This window comes from Salvelinus namaycush, unplaced genomic scaffold (assembly GCF_016432855.1).
Source record: "Salvelinus namaycush isolate Seneca unplaced genomic scaffold, SaNama_1.0 Scaffold216, whole genome shotgun sequence".
Taxonomy (NCBI): Eukaryota; Metazoa; Chordata; class Actinopteri; order Salmoniformes; family Salmonidae; genus Salvelinus; species Salvelinus namaycush.
Genome location: NW_024058964.1, coordinates 191,169 through 213,821, shown reverse-complemented (window position 1 = coordinate 213,821; position 22,653 = coordinate 191,169). Strand labels below are relative to the sequence as shown.

The following is a 22,653-nucleotide window of genomic DNA, read 5'->3' as shown; positions in this document are numbered from 1 at the left end:
CAGGTAAGGGTGCTCTCGAGTGGCTAGATGTTCTTTACCATTCGGCCATCACATATATAGCCATGGTAAAAATACCATGGCTATATACAGGAAGTACCAGGTAATACCATGGCTATATACAGGAAGTACCAGGTAATAACATGGCTATATACAGGAAGTACCATGTAATAACATGGCTATATACAGGAAGTACCAGGTAATAACATGGCTATATACAGGGAGTACCAGGTAATAACATGGCTATATACAGGGAGTACCAGGTAATAACATGGCTATATACAGGGAGTACCAGGTAATAACATAGCTATATACAGGGAGTACCAGGTAATAATATGGCTGTATACAGGGAGTTCCAGGTAATAACATGGCTATATACAGGGAGTACCAGGTAATAACATGGTTATATACAGGGAGTACCAGGTAATAACATGGCTATATACAGGGAGTACCAGGTAATAACATGGTTAAATACAGGGAGTACCAGGTAATAACATGGTTATATAAAGGGAGTACCAGGTAATACCATGGCTATATACAGGAAGTACCAGGTAATAACATGGTTATATAAAGGGAGTACCAGGTAATACCATGGTTAAATACAGGGATGATCAGGTATTAACATGGTTATATAAAGGGAGTACCAGGTAATACCATGGTTAAATACAGGGATGATCAGGTATTAACATGGTTATATACAGGGAAAACCAGTACTGAGTCAATGTGCTGGGTTATGAGGTAATTGAGGTAGCCATCAGAAAGTGTTCATACCCCTTGACGTATTCCACATTTTGTTCTGTTACAGACTGAATTTTTTTTCACCCATCTACAAACAATACCCCATAATGACAAAGTGAAAACATGATTTTAGAAATGTCTAATTTACACCCCTGAGTCAATACTTTGTAGAAGCACCTTTGGCAGTGATTTCTGTGTAAGTCTCTCAGAGCTTTCCACCTGGATTGTGCAAAAGTTGCCCATTATTATTTTCAATATTCTTTGCGCTTTGTCAAGTTGGTTATTGATCATTGCTAGACCACCATTTTTAGGTCTTACCATAGATTTTCAAGTAAGTCAAAACTGTAACTCCGCCACTCAGGAACATTCACTGTCTTCTTGGTAAGCATCTCCAGTGTATATTTGGCCTTGTGTTTTAGGTTATTGTCCTGCTGAAAGGGGAATTCATCTCCCAGTGTCTGATGGAAAGCAGACTGAACCATTCCGTTTCTTATATATCCTGGAGAAACTCCCCAGTCTTTGACACTTACAAGCATACCCATAACATGATGCAGCCACCACTATGCTTGAAAATAAGGAGAAAAGCAGGAAGCCTGTACCAAATAGAAATATTCCAAAACATGCTTGCAAATATGTGGCAAAGCAATTAACTTTTTTTGTCCTGAAAACAAAGTGTTATGTTTGAGGTAAATCCAATACAACACATTACTGAGTACCACTCTCCATATTTTCAAGCATGCTGGGGGCTGCATCAGTTTACAGGTATGTTCTGTCATCGTGCCTCTGTTCGCTACTACTGCTACTGTACACTGGCTTCTTGTTCTGCATCGACGCTGCTGTGTCACTAAATGTCTCTCTCTCTACGCTGCTGTGTTGTTATGTAATATATTCTTAGTGAATGCTCTCTAGCTGTGCTTGAACCTCCCCTGCATCTTTCAATACGCTCATGTTGCAATGTTTGGCTGCCGCTGGGTCGACACTGATAGTGAGGATCAACCATCTCGCTGCTCTACTGTTGCCAGTCAACAGCGGCTACAAACTAGCTAGCTAAGTAGACTTAGCTATCATATATCCATTTAGCTATCATCTCGTTTGTTCCTAATACCATCTTTCAGGCAGATTGGGCGTGCTCCGTGAACACATACCCCTGCATTGGGGAATCATTCCCCGTCATACAAGAAGGAACTAGCCTACGCTATAGGCTAGCATGCAGGCAATGTATCAATATACAGGAGTGAGTAGCAATGTTTTCTAATCATAAATAGGAGATGGTGTAATTATGGTGATTCGATAGTATATCAGTCTCTATGAAGACGTTCATCATTTAGTGCAGCATCAATATCGATAGTAGTTATTTATATATATACTCTCAGTGATGAGCTAAAATGTACAGGTCCTCCCAGTCATATATACTCTCAGTGATGAGCTAAAATGTACAGGTCCTCCCAGTCATATATACTCTCAGTGATGAGCTATATTTTACAGGTCATCCCAGTCATATATACTCTCAGTGATGGTCTATATTTTACAGGTCCTCCCAGTCATATATACTCTCAGTGATGAGCTATATTTTACAGGTCATCCCAGTCATATATACTCTCAGTGATGAGCTACATTTTACAGGTCATCCCAGTGATGAGCTATATTTTACAGGTCATCCCAGTCATATATACTACCAGTGATGAGCTATATTTTACAGGTCATCCCAGTCATATATACTACCAGTGATGAGCTATATTTTACAGGTCATCCCAGTCATATATACTACCAGTGATGGGCTATATTTTACAGGTCATCCCAGTTATATATACTCTCAGTGATGAGTTATATTTTACAGGTCATCCCAGTGATGGGCTATATTTTACAGGTCCTCCCAGTCATATATACTCTCAGTGATGAGCTATATTTTACAGGTCCTCCCAGTCATATATACTCTCAGTGATGGGCTATATTTTACAGGTCATCCCAGTGATGAGCTATATTTTACAGGTCATCCCAGTTATATATACTCTCAGTGATGGGCTATATTTTACAGGTCATCCCAGTGATGAGCTATATTTTACAGGTCATCCCAGTTATATATACTCTCAGTGATGAGCTATATTTTACAGGTCATCCCAGTGATGAGCTATATTTTACAGGTCATCCCAGTTATATATACTCTCAGTGATGAGCTATATTTTACAGGTCATCCCAGTGATGAGCTATATTTTACAGGTCATCCCAGTTATATATACTCTCAGTGATGAGCTATATTTTACAGGTCATCCCAGTGATGGGCTATGTTTTACAGGTCATCCCAGTTATATATACTCTCAGTGATGAGCTATATTTTACAGGTCATCCCAGTCATATATACTACCAGTGATGGGCTAAATTTGACAGGTTTAGGCTGTTTATTAGCATGTCTAGTCATGTATTTCCCCATAAGTGGTCCTCCCTGTCAGTCCATCTTCTGTTCTAACAGTATTGCTCTAGTGACCGGTCTTGCTGCCTGCCATAAGTTGAGGGACAGTGTCTGACAGACCACTCAACCTGCACATGTCCTCTACTGTATGCTTATTGTTATTGTTGAATGTATGGCTATTTTGACCCTTGGTTATTGTCGTTACTGTTGTCCCGTTGACAATTTTGATTCTCATTTTGATTTATTTTTATATTGTAAATATCCAAAATAAGCTTTGGCAATATGTACATTGTTACGTCATGCAAATAAAGCGAATTGAATTGAATTGAATTGAGAGACAGAGAGAGAGAGAGACAGAGAGAGACAGAGAGGGAGAGACAGAGAGGGAGAGACAGAGAAAGACAGAGAGAGAGAGACAGAGAGACAGAGAGAGACAGAGAGAGAGAGAGAGAGACAGAGAGAGACAGAGAGAGACATAGACAGAGAGACAGAGAGAGACATAGACAGAGAGACAGAGAGAGACATACAGAGAGAGACAGAGAGAGAGAGACAGAGAGAGAGAGACAGAGAGAGAGAGACAGAGAGAGACAGAGAGAGACAGAAAGAGACAGAGAGACAGAGAGACAGAGAACCAGAGAAATAGAGAGACAGCTATATCTGAGCCAGGGGCTGATGATTAAACGTGCAGCTATAACCTCATACTTCGACAGGCCAATCTATCGCTCTGACATCCCATCGCCCACCTACATGGAGGGGTAAATCATTTATGCCCAATATTGAACATGAAAGAAGACCTACGCCCCAACACCTTCTCTACCTTCCCTCCTGACATTCCGAACTGTCGCTGCAGCCACCCGGAAATAAAAAACTACCTCCATCCCCTGCCCTGCAAGCCAACCCCAGGCCAATAACCCCTACAAACAGTAAGCAGCCAAGAGAGAGAGAGAGAAAGAGAGCGACAGAGAGAGAAAGAGAGAGACAGTGAGCACAGCACAGCCTCAGTGAGCACAGCCTTGCCATTGAGAAGGGTAGACACAGGAAAACCTGGCTCCCTGTAGAGGAAAGGCTGTGCAACCACTGCACAACAGCAGAACCTGAGACGGAGCTGCATTTCCTAACAAAATGTAAAAAATATAAAACAATTAGAGAGTGTCATTTCCCCAAATTTGAAACCGTTATTCAAGGTTTCAAAGACCTCTCTGATGAGAGTAGGCTACCCGTCCTGTTGGGGGAGGAGGCAGAGAGCTGTGGGTTGGCAGCGCACTACATTGCTGCCTGCCATAAGTTGAGGGACAGTGTCTGACAGACCAATCAACCTGCACATGTCCTCTACTGTATGCTTATTGTTATTGTTGAATGTATGGTTATTTTGACACTTGGTTATTGTTGTTACTGTTGTCACGTTGACAATTTTGATTCTCATTTTTATATTGTAAATATCCAAAATAAGCTTTGGCAATATGTACATTGTTACGTCATGCCAATAAAGCAAATTGAATTGAATTGAAATTGAAAATTGACAGAGAGAGACAGAGAGAGAGAGAGAGAGAGAAAGAAAGAGAGAGAGAGAAAGATAGAGAGAAAGAGAGAGAGAGAGAGAGAGAGAGAGAGAGAGAGAGAGACAGAGAGACAGAGAGAGACAGAGAGAGAGAGACAGAGAGAGAGAGACAGAGAGAGAGAGACAGAGAGAGAGAGACAGAGAGAGAGAGACAGAGAGAGAGAGACAGAGAGAGAGAGACAGAGAGAGAGAGACAGACAGAGAGAGAGACAAACAGAGAGAGAGAGAGAGAGATTTTTTTTTTAATTACATGGTACTAAACAGGCCTATAGATGGAGTGCAAACAGTACAGACATCTACCAAAAAGCAATTAGTAGCCAAAAAATACAATCTCTCCTGGACAACTTTTTAGCCTTAACATTCTCCTTCAGCAATGAAGGTGTAAATTTGGCTGTTTGGAACATAAACTTTATATTTGACAAATGAGCCTCCTTGGCTAATTTAAAGAAGCATAAGAGCAAACCAGAAATAACAGATAATGAAAAATGGTTTGATAATGATTGCAAAAATCTAAGAAAGTCATTGAGAAATATATCTAATCAAAAACACAGAGAACCAGACAACAAAAATATACGCCTTCAATATGGGGAAACACTGAAGCAATACAAACGCACCCTAAGAACAAAAAAGGAACAGCACATTAGAAATCAGCTGGTTGGAATTGAGGAATCCATAGAATCAAACCACTTCTGGGAGAATTGGAATAAATTAAACAAACCTCATCATGAGGAAGTGGCTATCCAAAATGGGGATATGTGGAGAAATCACTTTGCAAACCTCTACAGCAATATAACAAAGAGCCCAGAACAAAAAGATATACAAGAAAAATTACAAATCCTTGAATTAGCAGTCAAAGACTATCAGAATCCTGTGGATACCCCAATTACAGACGAATAATTATTGGAAAAACTATACACTCTCTAACCCAAAAAGGCCTGTGGTGCTGATGGTATTTTAAATTAAATTATCAAATATACAGACCACAAATTCAAATTGGCTATACTCAAACTCTTCAACATTATCCTCACTGCAGGTATTTCCCCCGATATTTGGAACCAGGGATTGATCACACCAATCTATAAAAATGGAGACAAATTTGACCCAAATAATTACAGAGGAATTTGCGTTAACAGCAACTTGGGGAAAATTCTCTGCAGTATTATAAATAGCAGACTGCATCATTTCCTTGACGAACACAACGTCCTGAGTAGAAGCCAGATTGGATTTCTAAAAAATTATCGTACAACAGACCACATTTACACCCTCCACACTCTAATTGATAAACATGTAAACCAAAACAAAGGCAAAATCTACTCGTGTTTTGTAGATTTCAAGAAAGCATTTGATTCAATTTGGCACGAAGGTCTTTTTTTATAAACTAATAGAAAGTGGTATTGGAGGGAAAACATATGATTTGATTAAATCAATTTACACTAAAATCAAATGTGCGGTTAAAATTGGCAACAAGCAAACAGACTTCTTCTCTCAGGGGTGGGGAGTGAAACAGGGCTGCCCAATAAGTCCAACACTATTTAACATCTACAATAATGAATTGGCAAAAACATTAGAAGAATCGGCAGCACCTGGTATCACCCTACACAACACTGAAATCAAGTGTCTGCTGTACGCAGATGACCTGGTGCTGCTGTCTCCCACTAAAGAGGGGTTACAGCAGCACCTAGATCGTCTTCACAGGTTCTGTCAGACCTGGGCTCTGACCGTTAACCTAAAAAAACAAATATAATGATATTCCAAAAAAGGTCCGGACAAATATAAATTCTATTTGGACACTGTTCTATTAGAACACACCAAAAACTACACATATCTAGGACTAAATATCAGCAACACAGGTAGCTTTCACATGGCTGGGAATGAGCTGAGAGACAAAGCAAGAAGAGCATTCTATGCCATTAAAAGGAACATCAAAATCGAAATTCCAAATAGAATCTGGCTCAAAATGTTCCAATCAGTTATAGAACCAATTGCTCTATATGGCAGTGAAGTATGGGGTCCACTCTCTAAAAATGAATGTACCAAATGGGACAAACATCCAATCGAAATACTGCATGCAGAGTTTTGCAAGACTGTATATAGACATACTCAGGCTGGTTATAGACATACTCAGGCTGGTTATAGACATACTCAGGCTGGTTATAGTCAGACTATCACATTCAACCTAATGGAGTTATAGACATACTCAGGCTGGTTATAGACATACTCAGGCTGGTTATAGACATACTCAGGCTGGTTATAGACATACTCAGGCTGGTTATAGACATACTCAGGCTGGTTATAGTCAGACTATCACATTCAACCTAATGGAGTTATAGGCCTCCTCAGGCTGGTTATAGACAGACTATCACATTCAACCTAATGGAGTTATAGACCTCCTCAGGCTGGTTATAGACAGACTATCACATTCAACCTAATGGAGTTATAGGCCTCCTCAGGCTGGTTATAGACAGACTATCACATTCAACCTAATGGAGTTATAGACCTCCTCAGGCTGGTTATAGACAGACTATCACATTCAACCTAATGGAGTTATAGACCTCAGGCTGGTTATAGACAGACTATCACATTCAACCTAATGGAGTTATAGACCTCCTCAGGCTGGTTATAGGCAGACTATCATATTCAACCTATACCGTAGCCCACATAGCCCATCTATCCTATTTAAAAAAGGACTGACGACAGAAACAGATAAATTGGTTCAATTTCAACATACTGTGTAGCCTAGTAACCACACTTAAACTGTTCAAAGGGGTAAATCAAAAGGCTATTGCAAAACTACGTGGACAGTCGGCTGCATCACATATTCAGAACCGCTAGACAGTAACATAATAAACCAAAGCACTGATCATTGAGAGCGAGATCAGATTGACTAGTAAAGGCTTGATCTATAAATTAAATAATTCAATAGGTATACTAGTCTACAGAACTAAACCAATCCATATGTTCAAAAGGCTTGATTAGCATGAGCTCAATAACACAAGCTAACGTCCCTGAGTCCCCCTCGGTGCCGACCCATTCACAAATCAATGAGTCCCCCTCGGTGCCGACCCATTCACAAATCAATGAGTCCCCCTCGCTGCCGACCCATTCACAAATCAATGAGTCCCCCTCGGTGCCGACCCATTCACAAATCAATGAGTCCCCCTCGGTGCCGACCCATTCACAAATCAATGAGTCCCCCTCGCTGCCGACCCATTCACAAATCAATGAGTCCCCCTCGGTGCCGACCCATTCACAAATCAATGAGTCCCCCTCGGTGCCGACCCATTCACAAATCATAAGATGTTTTGTTGTATTTAGTTTCAAAGCTCTGACGAAGGCCACGAGAACAAGAAACAGAGATTCCTCCCGCAAAAAATAAATACAAATGAAATACTTATTTCAAAGATGATTACGATGAAATACTTGTGATCATTTTTAAGAACGACAAAAACGACTTAGCCTACGATCGATCACCACAGCAGATCACCACAGCAGATCACCACAGCAGATCACCACAGCAGATCACACCACAGCAGATCACCACAGCAGATCACACCACAGCAGATCACCACAGCAGATCACCACAGCAGAAGCTTCGCTATTCGGCATGTTCCAAATGAAGTAGCCTCGTTGAGTTCTACAGTATGACTACTTCACTCTCAGCCCCCCTCTTCCAAATGCATTGTGGTAAAGTCTAATTCTACTAGATGAAGAGGTGAGATGAGTACAACATCCTGGCATTTAAACCATACTAGATTTTAGAAAATGCACATACTGAGAAAGGGTCATGCTTGATGGCGTCGTTTCCTGCTATTTGTTGATTTCAGCAGCACATACCCCATATCTAACGATCAGCAGCACATACCCCATATCTAACGATCAGCAGCACATACCCCATATCTAACGATCAGCAGCACATACCCCATATCTAACGATCAGCTGTACATACCCCATATCTAACGATCAGCAGCACATACCCCATATCTAACGATCAGCAGCACATACCCCATATCTAACGATCAGCAGCACATACCCCATATCTAACGATCAGCAGCACATACCCCATATCTAACGATCAGCAGCACATACCCCATATCTAACGATCAGCAGCACATACCCCATATCTAACGATCAGCAGCACATACCCCATATCTAACGATCAGCAGCACATACCCCATATCTAACGATCAGCAGCACATACCCCATATCTAACGATCAGCTGTACATACCCCATATCTAACGATCAGCTGTACATACCCCATATCTAACGATCAGCTGTACATACCCCATATCTAACGATCAGCAGCACATACCCCATATCTAACGATCAGCAGCACATACCCCATATCTAACGATCAGCAGCACATACCCCATATCTAACGATCAGCAGCACATACCCCATATCTAACGATCAGCAGCACATACCCCATATCTAACGATCAGCTGTACATACCCCATATCTAACGATCAGCAGCACATACCCCATATCTAACGATCAGCAGCACATACCCCATATCTAACGATCAGCTGTACATACCCCATATCTAACGATCAGCAGCACATACCCAATATCTAACGATCAGCAGCACATACCCCATATCTAACGATCAGCAGCACATACCCCATATCTAACGATCAGCAGCACATACCCCATATCTAACGATCAGCTGTACATACCCCATATCTAACGATCAGCTGTACATACCCCATATCTAACGATCAGCAGCACATACCCCATATCTAACGATCAGCAGCACATACCCCATATCTAACGATCAGCAGCACATACCCCATATCTAACGATCAGCAGCACATACCCCATATCTAACGATCAGCAGCACATACCCCATATCTAACGATCAGCAGAACATACCCCATATCTAACGATCAGCAGCACATACCCCATATCTAACGATCAGCTGTACATACCCCATATTTAACGATCAGCAGCACATACCCCATATCTAACGATCAGCAGCACATACCCCATATCTAACGATCAGCAGCACATACCCCATGTCTAACGATCAGCAGCACATACCCCATATCTAACGATCAGCAGCACATACCCCATATCTAACGATCAGCTGCACATACCCCATATCTAACGATCAGCAGCACATACCCCATATCTAACGATCAGCAGCACATACCCCATATCTAACGATGAGCAGCACATACCCCATATCTAACGATCAGCAGCACATACCCCATATCTAACGATCAGCAGCACATACCCCATATCTAACGATCAGCAGCACATACCCCATATCTAACGATCAGCAGCACATACCCCATATCTAACGATCAGCTGCACATACCCCATATCTAACGATCAGCAGCACATACCCCATATCTAACGATCAGCAGCACATACCCCATATCTAACGATGAGCAGCACATACCCCATATCTAACGATCAGCAGCACATACCCCATATCTAACGATCAGCAGCACATACCCCATATCTAACGATCAGCAGCACATACCCCATATCTAACGATCAGCAGCACATACCCCATATCTAACGATCAGCAGCACATACCCCATATCTAACGATCAGCAGCACATACCCCATATCTAACGATCAGCAGCACATACCCCATATCTAACGATCAGCTGTACATACCCCATATCTAACGATCAGCAGCACATACCCCATATCTAACGATCAGCAGCACATACCCCATATCTAACGATCAGCAGCACATACCCCATATCTAACGATCAGCTGTACATACCCCATATCTAACGATCAGCAGCACATACCCCATATCTAACGATCAGCAGCACATACCCCATATCTAACGATCAGCAGCACATACCCCATATCTAACGATCAGCAGCACATACCCCATATCTAACGATCAGCAGCACATACCCCATATCTAACGATCAGCTGTACATACCCCATATCTAACGATCAGCTGTACATACCCCATATCTAACGATCAGCTGTACATACCCCATATCTAACGATCAGCTGTACATACCCCATATCTAACGATCAGCTGTGCTGTCGTCAAAGTCTAAATGACTACGACATCCAGGCATTTAAAGTATACTTGATTTTCAAAAAGACACATTCTATTAAACTCCCTCCCTCCCTCCCTCCCTCCCTCCCTCCCTCCCTCCCTCCCTCCCTCCCTCCCTCACTCCCTCCCTCCCTCCCTCACTCACTCACTCACTCACTCACTCACTCACTCACTCACTCACTCACTCACTCACTCACTCACTCACTCACTCACTCACTCACTCACTCCCTCACTCCCTCCCTCCCTCCCTCCCTCCCTCCCTCCCTCCCTCCCTCCCTCCCTCCCTCCCTCCCTCCCTCACTCACTCACTCACTCACTCACTCACTCACTCACTCACTCACTCACTCACTCACTCACTCACTCACTCACTCACTCACTCACTCACTCACTCACTCACTCACTCACTCACTCACTCACTCACTCACTCACTCACTCACTCACTCACTCACTCACTCACTCACTCACTCCCTCACTCACTCGCTCGCTCTCACAGACCTCTCATTCGTCCTCTCTCTCACGCTCCCCCCCCCCTCTCTCTCCCTCTCCCTCTCGCTCTACCTCTCTTTCTCTTTCTCTCTCCCCCTCTCTCTCTCCCCACCTCCCTCCCTCTCTCTCCCTCTCACAGACCTATCATTCGTCCTCTCCCTCCCTCCCCCCTCTCTCTCCCTCTCACAGACCTATCATTCATCCTCTCCCTCTCCCTCCCTCCCCCCTCTCTCTCCCTCTACCTCTCTTTCTCTTTCTCTGTCCTCCTCTCTCTCTCTCTCACTACTCTGACATACCGTATTCCTGAGCCGACACACATACATTGAAGAATTTATATGAAGGGTGAGGGAAGGTTGGATCTCTGCACTGCTTTCTAATGTAGTCTTACAGGTAGAGTAGAGAGGGGAACTGCTCTGTAGCCCAGAGACAGTACTGTATAGAGGGGTCTTTGTAATTGGTGTCAGGGGGGGTCAGAAACACAGGGTTTAAGAACTTTAAGAAGTACCAATTTTTGCAATTTAAGTGACAGATGGAGACATTTGAAGAAAGAATTGAATTCCTTTTGGAGAATAACTGGCCACGATTGATATTTTTTAAATATTTTTATTTAAAAAAAAAGCTTACAGCACTTGGTATTCCCAGGCGTTCTCCCATCCAAGTACTAACCAGGCCCCCCCCCCCCCCCGGCCAAACCATCCTCTACCCTCTACCCCGGCTCCCTGTGATTGTTCTATTTCCTCAACACCAGTACAGTAGCACTGGTCCTATAGCCTCTGGGTGTGCTCAATTAGTTAGTTAAATCAGCTGTGTTAGTTGGGCTGGAACAAAAACCTGCAACAACAAAAAAAAGGGCTCTAAAAAATAAATTAATCTAGCTATAATGCTGTTCCTCTCACGTGTGAATACGTGTGTGTGTGTGTGTGTGTGTGTGTGTGTGTGTGTGTGTGTGTGTGTGTGTGTGTGTGTGTGTGTGTGTGTGTGTGTGTTCTCACCTCCCAGACACCTTCGTAGTTCTGTTTCTTCAGCCTGATGGCCCAGTTCTCAGGACAGGCGTCAGAACAATGGTCCATGCTGAGAATTGTGGGCCGCGTCAGAACCACCCCCGGGGGACCACAGCTCACTATGGGACTCAGCAGGGTCTGGCAGCCCGCCAGGGGTAACCTGCATGGGTGGAGAGAGAGAAGGGGTTATGGGAAGCAGGCAGAGGGTAGGAGGGCGTAGGTGAGGGTAGGGGCAGAGGGGAGACGGGAGGAGAGGGTGGTAGAGGGTACAGGGCAGAGGGGAGATGGTAGGAGAGGGTGGTAGAGGGTAGTAGGGAAGGGTTAGATGAGGGTAGGGTGGGAGGGCAGAGGGGGTGTAGAAGGATTAAGTGAGGGCAGAGGCCAGAGGGGGTGTATAAGGGTTGGGGGAGAGATGTTGGGGTGGGAGAGAGAGTTAAGGGAGAAAGGTGGAGGAGGAAAGACAACAAGGCTTTATTCATGAGTTGTTTACAGTCACTAATGATCTGATGCGAGTCTACTTTACCATCATATATCTAGATAATCTGCAGTAGCTAGCTAGTGGTACAACCCTTTACATCAGTGGAGCTGGCTAACTGGTACTGGTGCTGTGAGCTGCAATGATCCTTGTTAACAAGGCCATGCAGTGTGAAGAATAAGCTGCAGTCATACTCTATGGTAATAAACGGCCTCCTGGTCCGTAGACGGGCACATTGCACACCGTTCCCCAGTATACTACTCGCCAATGTCCAGTCTCTTGACAACAAGGTAGACGAAATTCAAGCAAGGGTTGCGTTCCAGAGAGACATCAGAGATTGTAACATCCTCTATTTCACGGAAACATGGCTCTCTCGGGATATGTTGTCGGAATTGGTTCAGCCACAGGGCTTCTCCCTGCATCGCGCCAACAAAGATAAACACCTCTCTGTGGAAGAGGAAGGGCGGGGGTGTATGCTTCATGATTAACGACTCATGGTGTAACCATAACAACATACAGGAACTCAAGTCCTTCTGCTCACCCGACCTAGAATTCCTTACAATCAAATGCCAATTATCGTAAACAGCTGTGTACATTCCCCCTCAAGCAGACACCACGACGGCCCTCAAGGAACTTCACTGGACTCTATGTAAACTGGAAACTGTATATTCTGAGGCTGCATTTATTGTAGCTGGGGATTATAACAAAGCTAACCTGAGAACAAGGCTATTTAAATTCTATCAGCATATTGATTGTAGTACTCGCGGGGTTAATATACTCGATCACTGCTACTCTAACTTCCCGGATGCATACAAAGCCCTCCTGCGCCCTCCCTTTGGCAAATCCGACCACGACGCAATCTCGCTCCTACCGTCTTATGGGCAGAAACTCAAACAGGATGTACCAGTGACTAGAACCATTCAATGCTTGTCTGACCAATCGGAATCCACACTTCAAGATTGTTTTGATCATATGAACTGGGATATGTTCCCGTCAGCCTCAGAGAACAACATCGACCAATATGCTGACTCGGTGAGTGAGTTTATAAGAAAGTGCATTGGAGATGTTGTACCCACTGTGACTATTAAAATCTACCCCAACCAGAAACCGTGGATGGATGGCGGCATTCGCACAAAACTGAAAGCGCGAAACAGCGCATTTAACCATGAAATGAGGTCTGGGAATATGGCAGAATATAAATTGTGTAGTTATTCCCTCCGCAAGGCAATCAAACAAGTGGAATGCCGGTACAGGGACAAAGTGGATTCACAATTCAACGGCTCAGACACGAGACGTATGTGTCAGGGTCTACAGGAAATCATGGACTACAAAAAGAAAACCAGCCACGTCACGGACACCGACGTCATGCTTCCAGACAAACTAAACACCATCTTTGCCCGCTTTGAATATAATACAGTGTCACCGTTGTGGCCCGCTAACAAGAACTGCGCCCCCCCCCTCTCCTTCTCCGTGGCCGACGTGAGTTAAACATTTAAACGTGTTAACCCTCGCAAGGCTGCTGGCCCAGACGACATCCCTAGCTGCGCCCTCAGAGCATGCGCAGACCAGTTGGCTGGTGTGTTTACGGACATATTAAATCGCTCTCTATCCCAGTCTCCTGTCCCCACATGCTTCAAGATGGCCACAATTGTTCCTGTTCCCAAGAAGGCAAAGATAACTGAACTAAATGACTACCGCCCGGTAGCACTCACTTCTGTCATCATGAAGTGCTTTGAGAGACTAGTCAAGGATCATATCACCTCCACCTTACCGGTCACACTAGACCCACTTCAGTTTGCTTACCGCCCCAATAGGTCCACTGATGAATTTTTTTTCCATCACACTGCACACTGCCCTATCCCATCAGGACAAGAGGAATACCTATGTAATAATGCTGTTCATTGACTACAGCTCATCATTCAACACCATAGTACCCACAAACTCATCATCAAGCTGGAGTCCCTGGGTCTCAACCCCACCCTGTGCAATTGGCTCCTGGACTTCCTGACAGGCCGCCCCCCCAGGTGGTGAAAGTGGGAAACAACATCTCCATTTTGCTGATCCTCAACACTGGGGCCCCACAAGGGTGCGTTCTCAGCCCTCTCCTGTACTCCCTGTTCACTCACAACTGCGTGGCCATTCACGCCTCCAACTCAATCATCAAGTTTGCAGACGACACAACAGTTGTAGGCTTGATTACCAACAACGACGAGACAGCCTACAGAGAGGAGGTGAGGGCCCTCGGACTGTGGTGTCAGGAAAATAACCTCTCATTCAACGGCAACAAAACAAAGGAGATGATCGTGGATTTCAGGAAACAGCAGAGGGAGCAGCCCCCTATCCACATCGACAGGACCGCAGTGGAGAAGGCAGAACGTTTTAAGTTCCTCGGCGTACACATCATAGACAAACTGATATGGTCCACCCACAAAGACAGTGGGGTGAAGAAGGCACAACAGCGCCTCTTCAACCTCAGGAGGCTGAAGAAATGTGGCTTGTCAACCAAAACCCTGACAAAGTTTTAAAGATGTGTCACGTTCCTGACCTGTTTTCTGTTGTTTTGTATGTGTTTGATGGTCAGGGCGTGAGTTTTGGGTGGGCAGTCTATGTTTTCTGTTTCTATGTTGGTTTTGGGTTGCCTGGTATGGCTCTCAATTAGAGGCAGGTGTTTGACGTTTCCTCTGATTGAGAGTCATATTAAGGTAGGTTGTTCTCACTGTTTGTTTGTGGGTGATTGTCGTCCGTGTCTGTGTCTGCGCACCACACGGGACTGTAGCGTTTGTTCGTTCGTTTGTTATAGTCTGTACCTGTTTCTACGTGCTTCGTGTTTTATGTAAGTACTCTCGTTCAGGTCTGTCTACTTCGTTTTGTTGTTTTGTAAAATTATCAAGTGTTCTTCGTGTGTTTAGTTTCGTCTTGTTAATAAAGTATCATTATGTATTCACAACCCGCTGCATGTTGGTCGAATCACTACTCCTCCTCTTCGTATGAAGAGGAACACCGTTACAAGATGCACAATCGAGAGCATCCTGTCGGGCTGTATCACCGCCTGGTACGGCAACTGCACCGCCTTCAACCGCAAGGCTCTCCAGAGGGTAGTGAGGTCTGCACAACGCATCACCGGGGGAAAACTACCTGCCCTCCATGACACCTACAGCACCCGATGTCACAGGAAGGCCAAACAGATCATCAAGGACAATAACCACCCGAGCCACTGCCTGTTCACCCCGCTACCATCCAGAAGGCGAGGTCAGTACAGGTGCATCAAAGCTGGGACCGAGAGACTGAAAAACAGCTTCTATCTCAAGGCGATCAGACTGCTAAACAGCCATTACTAACTCAGAGAGGCTGCTGCCTACATTGAGACCCAGTCACTGGCCACTTTAATAAATGGATCACTAGTCACTTTAAACAATGCCACTTTAAATAATGCCACTTTAATAATGTTTACATATCTTACATTAATCATATCATATGTATATTTTGATTTGATTTGATTTGTACTGTGTTTTATACCATCTATTGCACCATCCATATATGTATATATACAGTTGAAGTCAGAAGTTTACATACACCTCAGCCAAATACATTTAAACTCAGTTTTTCACAATTCCTGACATTTAATCCAAGTAAAAATGCCTTGTTTTAGGCCAGTTAGGATCACCACTTTATTTTAAGAATGTGAAATGTCAGAATAATAGTAGAGAGAATTATTTATTTCAGCTTTTATTTCTTTCATCACATTCCCAGTGGGTCAGAAGTTTACATACACTGAATTCGTATTTGGTAGCGTTGCCTTTAAATGGTTTAACTTGGCTCAAACGTTTTGGGTAGCCTTCCACAAGCTTCCCACAATAAGTTGTGTGAATTTTGTCCCATTCCTCCTGACAGAGCTGGTGTAACTGAGTCAGGTTTGTAGGCCTCCTTGCTCGCAATACCTTGACTTTGTTGTCCTTAAGCCATTTTGTCACAACTTTGGAAGTATGTTTGGGGTCAATGTTCATTTAGAAGACCCATTTGTGACCAAGCTTTAACTTCCTGACTGATGTCTTGAGATGTTGCTTCAATATATCCACATAATTTTCCTCCCTCATGATGCCATCTATTTTGTGAAGTGCACCAGTCCCTCCTGCAGCAAAGCACCATCACAACATGATGCTGCCACCCCCGTGCTTCACGGTTAGGATGATGTTCTTCAGCTTGCAAGCATCCCCCTTTTTCCTCAAAACATAACGATGGTCATTATGGCCAAACAGTTGATCTTTATCCAAATGTGCAGTTGCAAACCGTAGTCTGGCTTTTTTTATGGCGGTTTCGAAGCAGTGGCATCTTCCTTGCTGAGCGGCCTTTCAGATTATGTCGATATAGGACTCGTTTTACTGTGGATATAGATACTTTTGTACCTATTTCCTCCAGCATCTTCACAATGTCCTTTGCTGTTGTTCTGGGATTGATTTGCACTTTTCGCACCAAAGTACATTAATATCTAGGAGACAGAACGCGTCTCCTTCCTGAGCGGTATGACGGCTGCGTGGTCCCATGGTGTTTATATGCGTACTATTGTTTGTACAGATGAACGTGGTACCTTCAGGTGTTTGGAAATTGCTCCCAAGGATGAACCAGACTTTTGGAGATCAACAATACTTAGCTGATTTCTTTTGATTTTCCCATGATGTCAAGCAAAGAGGCACTGAGTTTGAAGTTAGGCCTTGAAATACATCCACAGGTACACCTCCAATTGACTCAAATTATGTCAATTAGCCTATCAGAAGCTTCTAAAGCCATGACATCATTTTCTGGAATTTTCTAAGCTGTTCAAAGGCACAGTCAACTTAGTGTATGTAAACTTCTGACCCACTGGAATTGTGATACAATGAATTAGAAGTGAAAACATCTGTCTGTAAACAATTGTTTGGAAAAATTGTCCTAACCGACTTGCAAAAAGTATAGTTTGTTAACAAGAAATTTGTGGACTGTCGGAACTAGAAGCACAAGCATTTCACTACACTTGCATACACATCTGTTAACAGTGTGCATGTGGCTAATACAATTTGTTTTGATTTAATTTGAATTAAACTACTGAGAATAAGCTGCTGTCATACTCTACGGTAATACACTACAGTCTTACTCTATGGTAATAAACTACAGTCTTACTCTACGGTAATACACTACAGTCTTACTCTATATTAATAAACTACAGTCTTACTCTATGGTGATAAACTACAGTCTTACTCTACGGTAATACACTACAGTCTTACTCTATGGTGATAAAATACAGTCTTATGCTATGGTGATAAACTACAGTCTTATGCTATGGTGATAAACTACAGTCTTACTCTATGGTGATAAACTACAGTCTTACTCTATGGTGGTAAACTACAGTCTTACTCTATGGTGATAATCTACAGTCTTACTCTATGGTAATAAACTACAGTCATACTATATGGTAATAAACTACAGTCTTACTCTACAATAATAAACTACAGTCATACTATATGGTAATAAACTACAGTTTTACTCTACGGTAATAAACTACAGTCATACTCTACGGTAATAAACTACAGTCTTACTCTATGGTGGTAAACTACAGTCTTACTCTATGGTGATACACTACTGAGAATAAACTACAGTCTTACTCTATGGTAATACACTACTGAGAATAAACTACAGTCTTACTCTATGGTGATAAACTACAGTCTTACTCTATGGTGATACACTACTGAGAATAAACTACAGTCTTACTCTGTGGTAATACACTACTGAGAATAAACTACAGTCTTCCTCTATGGTAATACACTACAGTCTTAGTCTATGGTAATAATCTACTGAGAATAAACTACAGTCTTACTCTATGGTGATAAACTACAGTCTTATTCTATGGTGATACACTACTGAGAATAAACTACAGTCTTACTCTATGGTAATACACTACTGAGAATAAACTACAGTCTTCCTCTATGGTAATACACTACAGTCTTAGTCTATGGTGATACATGACAGTCATACTCTATGGTAATAATCTACTGAGAATAAACCACAGTCTTACTCTACAGTATTAAACTACAGTCTTACTCTATGGTGATAAACTACAGTCTTACTCTATGGTGGTAAACTACAGTCTTACTCTATGGTGGTAAACTACAGTCTTACTCTATGGTGATAAACTACAGTCTTACTCTATGGTGATAAAATACAGTCTTATGCTATGGTGATAAACTACAGTCTTACTCTATGGTGATAAACTACAGTCTTACTCTATGGTGATAAACTACAGTCTTACTCTATGGTGGTAAACTACAGTCTTACTCTATGGTGATAAACTACAGTCTTACTCTATGGTGATAAACTACAGTCTTACTCTATGGTGGTAAACTACAGTCTTACTCTATGGTGATAAACTACAGTCTTACTCTATGGTGGTAAACTACAGTCTTACTCTATGATAATAAACTACTGAGAATAGACTACAGTCTTACTCTACGGTAATAAACTACAGTCTTACTCTATGGTGATAGACTACAGTCTTACTCTACGGTAATAAACTACAGTCTTACTCTATGGTGATAAACTACAGTCTTACTCTATGGTGATAAACTACAGTCTTACTCTATGGTGATAAACTACAGTCTTACGCTATGGTGATAAACTACAGTCTTATGCTATGGTGATAAACTACAGTCTTACGCTATGGTGATAAACTACAGTCTTACTCTATGGTGGTAAACTACAGTCTTACGCTATGGGGATAAACTAGTCTTACTCTATGGTGATAAACTACAGTCTTACTCTATGGTGATACACTACTGAAAATAAACTACAGTCTTACTCTATGGTAATACACTACAGTCTTAGTCTATGGTGATACATGACAGTCATACTCTATGGTAATAATCTACTGAGAATAAACCACAGTCTTACTCTACAGTATTAAACTACAGTCTTACTCTATGGTGATAAACTACAGTCTTACTCTATGGTGGTAAACTACAGTCTTACTCTATGGTGATAAACTACAGTCTTACTCTATGGTAATAAACTACTGAGAATAGACTACAGTCTTACTCTACGGTAATAAACTACAGTCTTACTCTATGGTGATACACTACAGTCTTACTCTATGGTGATAAACTACAGTCTTATGCTATGGTGATAAACTACAGTCTTATGCTATGGTGATAAACTACAGTCTTACTCTATGGTGATAAACTACAGTCTTACTCTATGGTGGTAAACTACAGTCTTACTCTATGGTAATAAACTACTGAGAATAGACTACAGTCATTACTCTACGGTAATAAACTACAGTCTTACTCTATGGTGATAAACTACAGTCTTACTCTATGGTGATAAACTACAGTCTTACGCTATGGTGATAAACTACAGTCTTATGCTATGGTGATAAACTACAGTCTTACGCTATGGTGATAAACTACAGTCTTATGCTATGGTGATAAACTACAGTCTTATGCTATGGTGATGAACTACAGTCTTATGCTATGGTGATAAACTACAGTCTTGCTCTATGGTGATAAACTACAGTCTTACTCTATGGTGGTAAACTACAGTCATACTCTACGGTAATAAACTACAGTCTTACTCTATGGTGGTAAACTACAGTCTTACTCTATGGTGATACACTACTGAGAGTAAACTACAGTCTTACTCTATGGTAATACACTACTGAGAATAAACTACAGTCTTACTCTATGGTGATAAACTACAGTCTTACTCTATGGTGATACACTACTGAGAATAAACTACAGTCTTACTCTGTGGTAATACACTACTGAGAATAAACTACAGTCTTCCTCTATGGTAATACACTACAGTCTTAGTCTATGGTAATAATCTACTGAGAATAAACTACAGTCTTACTCTATGGTGATAAACTACAGTCTTATTCTATGGTGATACACTACTGAGAATAAACTACAGTCTTACTCTATGGTAATACACTACTGAGAATAAACTACAGTCTTCCTCTATGGTAATACACTACAGTCTTAGTCTATGGTGATACATGACAGTCATACTCTATGGTAATAATCTACTGAGAATAAACCACAGTCTTACTCTACAGTATTAAACTACAGTCTTACTCTATGGTGATAAACTACAGTCTTACTCTATGGTGGTAAACTACAGTCTTACTCTATGGTGGTAAACTACAGTCTTACTCTATGGTGATAAACTACAGTCTTACTCTATGGTGATAAAATACAGTCTTATGCTATGGTGATAAACTACAGTCTTACTCTATGGTGATAAACTACAGTCTTACTCTATGGTGATAAACTACAGTCTTACTCTATGGTGGTAAACTACAGTCTTACTCTATGGTGATAAACTACAGTCTTACTCTATGGTGATAAACTACAGTCTTACTCTATGGTGGTAAACTACAGTCTTACTCTATGGTGATAAACTACAGTCTTACTCTATGGTGGTAAACTACAGTCTTACTCTATGATAATAAACTACTGAGAATAGACTACAGTCTTACTCTACGGTAATAAACTACAGTCTTACTCTATGGTGATAGACTACAGTCTTACTCTACGGTAATAAACTACAGTCTTACTCTATGGTGGTAAACTACAGTCTTACTCTATGGTGATAAACTACAGTCTTACTCTATGGTGATAAACTACAGTCTTACGCTATGGTGATAAACTACAGTCTTATGCTATGGTGATAAACTACAGTCTTACGCTATGGTGATAAACTACAGTCTTACTCTATGGTGGTAAACTACAGTCTTACGCTATGGGGATAAACTAGTCTTACTCTATGGTGATAAACTACAGTCTTACTCTATGGTGATACACTACTGAAAATAAACTACAGTCTTACTCTATGGTAATACACTACAGTCTTAGTCTATGGTGATACATGACAGTCATACTCTATGGTAATAATCTACTGAGAATAAACCACAGTCTTACTCTACAGTATTAAACTACAGTCTTACTCTATGGTGATAAACTACAGTCTTACTCTATGGTGGTAAACTACAGTCTTACTCTATGGTGATAAACTACAGTCTTACTCTATGGTAATAAACTACTGAGAATAGACTACAGTCTTACTCTACGGTAATAAACTACAGTCTTACTCTATGGTGATACACTACAGTCTTACTCTATGGTGATAAACTACAGTCTTATGCTATGGTGATAAACTACAGTCTTATGCTATGGTGATAAACTACAGTCTTACTCTATGGTGATAAACTACAGTCTTACTCTATGGTGGTAAACTACAGTCTTACTCTATGGTAATAAACTACTGAGAATAGACTACAGTCTTACTCTACGGTAATAAACTACAGTCTTACTCTATGGTGATAAACTACAGTCTTACTCTATGGTGATAAACTACAGTCTTACGCTATGGTGATAAACTACAGTCTTATGCTATGGTGATAAACTACAGTCTTACGCTATGGTGATAAACTACAGTCTTATGCTATGGTGATAAACTACAGTCTTATGCTATGGTGATGAACTACAGTCTTATGCTATGGTGATAAACTACAGTCTTGCTCTATGGTGATAAACTACAGTCTTACTCTATGGTGGTAAACTACAGTCTTATTCTATGGTGGTAAACTACAGTCTTACTCTATGGTGATAATCTACAGTCTTACTCTATGGTGATAAACTACAGTCTTACTCTATGGTGGTAAACTACAGTCTTACGCTATGGTGATAAACTAGTCTTACTCTATGGTGATAAACTACAGTCTTACTCTATGGTGATAAACTAGTCTTACTCTATGGTGGTAAACTACAGTCTTACTCTATGGTGATAAACTAGTCTTACTCTATGGTGGTAAACTACAGTCTTACTCTATGGTGATAAACTACAGTCTTAATCTATGGTGATAAACTACAGTCTTACTCTATGGTGGTAAACTACAGTCTTACGCTATGGTGATAAACTAGTCTTACTCTATG

At 41.8% G+C, this 22,653-nt stretch overlaps 1 protein-coding gene across 1 annotated transcript in view; it reads right to left on the bottom strand.

Annotated features, from left to right (window-relative positions):
• unc5a (unc-5 netrin receptor A) overlaps nucleotides 1–22,653 on the bottom strand; it is a gene marked incomplete at its 3' end in the record, with an annotated part of 180,109 nt that overhangs the window by 80,180 nt on the left and 77,276 nt on the right. The window contains exon 7 of the mRNA XM_038984141.1: nucleotides 12,211–12,379. Within this exon, the coding sequence (XP_038840069.1) occupies nucleotides 12,211–12,379 (169 nt within the window). The remainder of the gene's footprint in view (nucleotides 1–12,210; nucleotides 12,380–22,653) is intronic.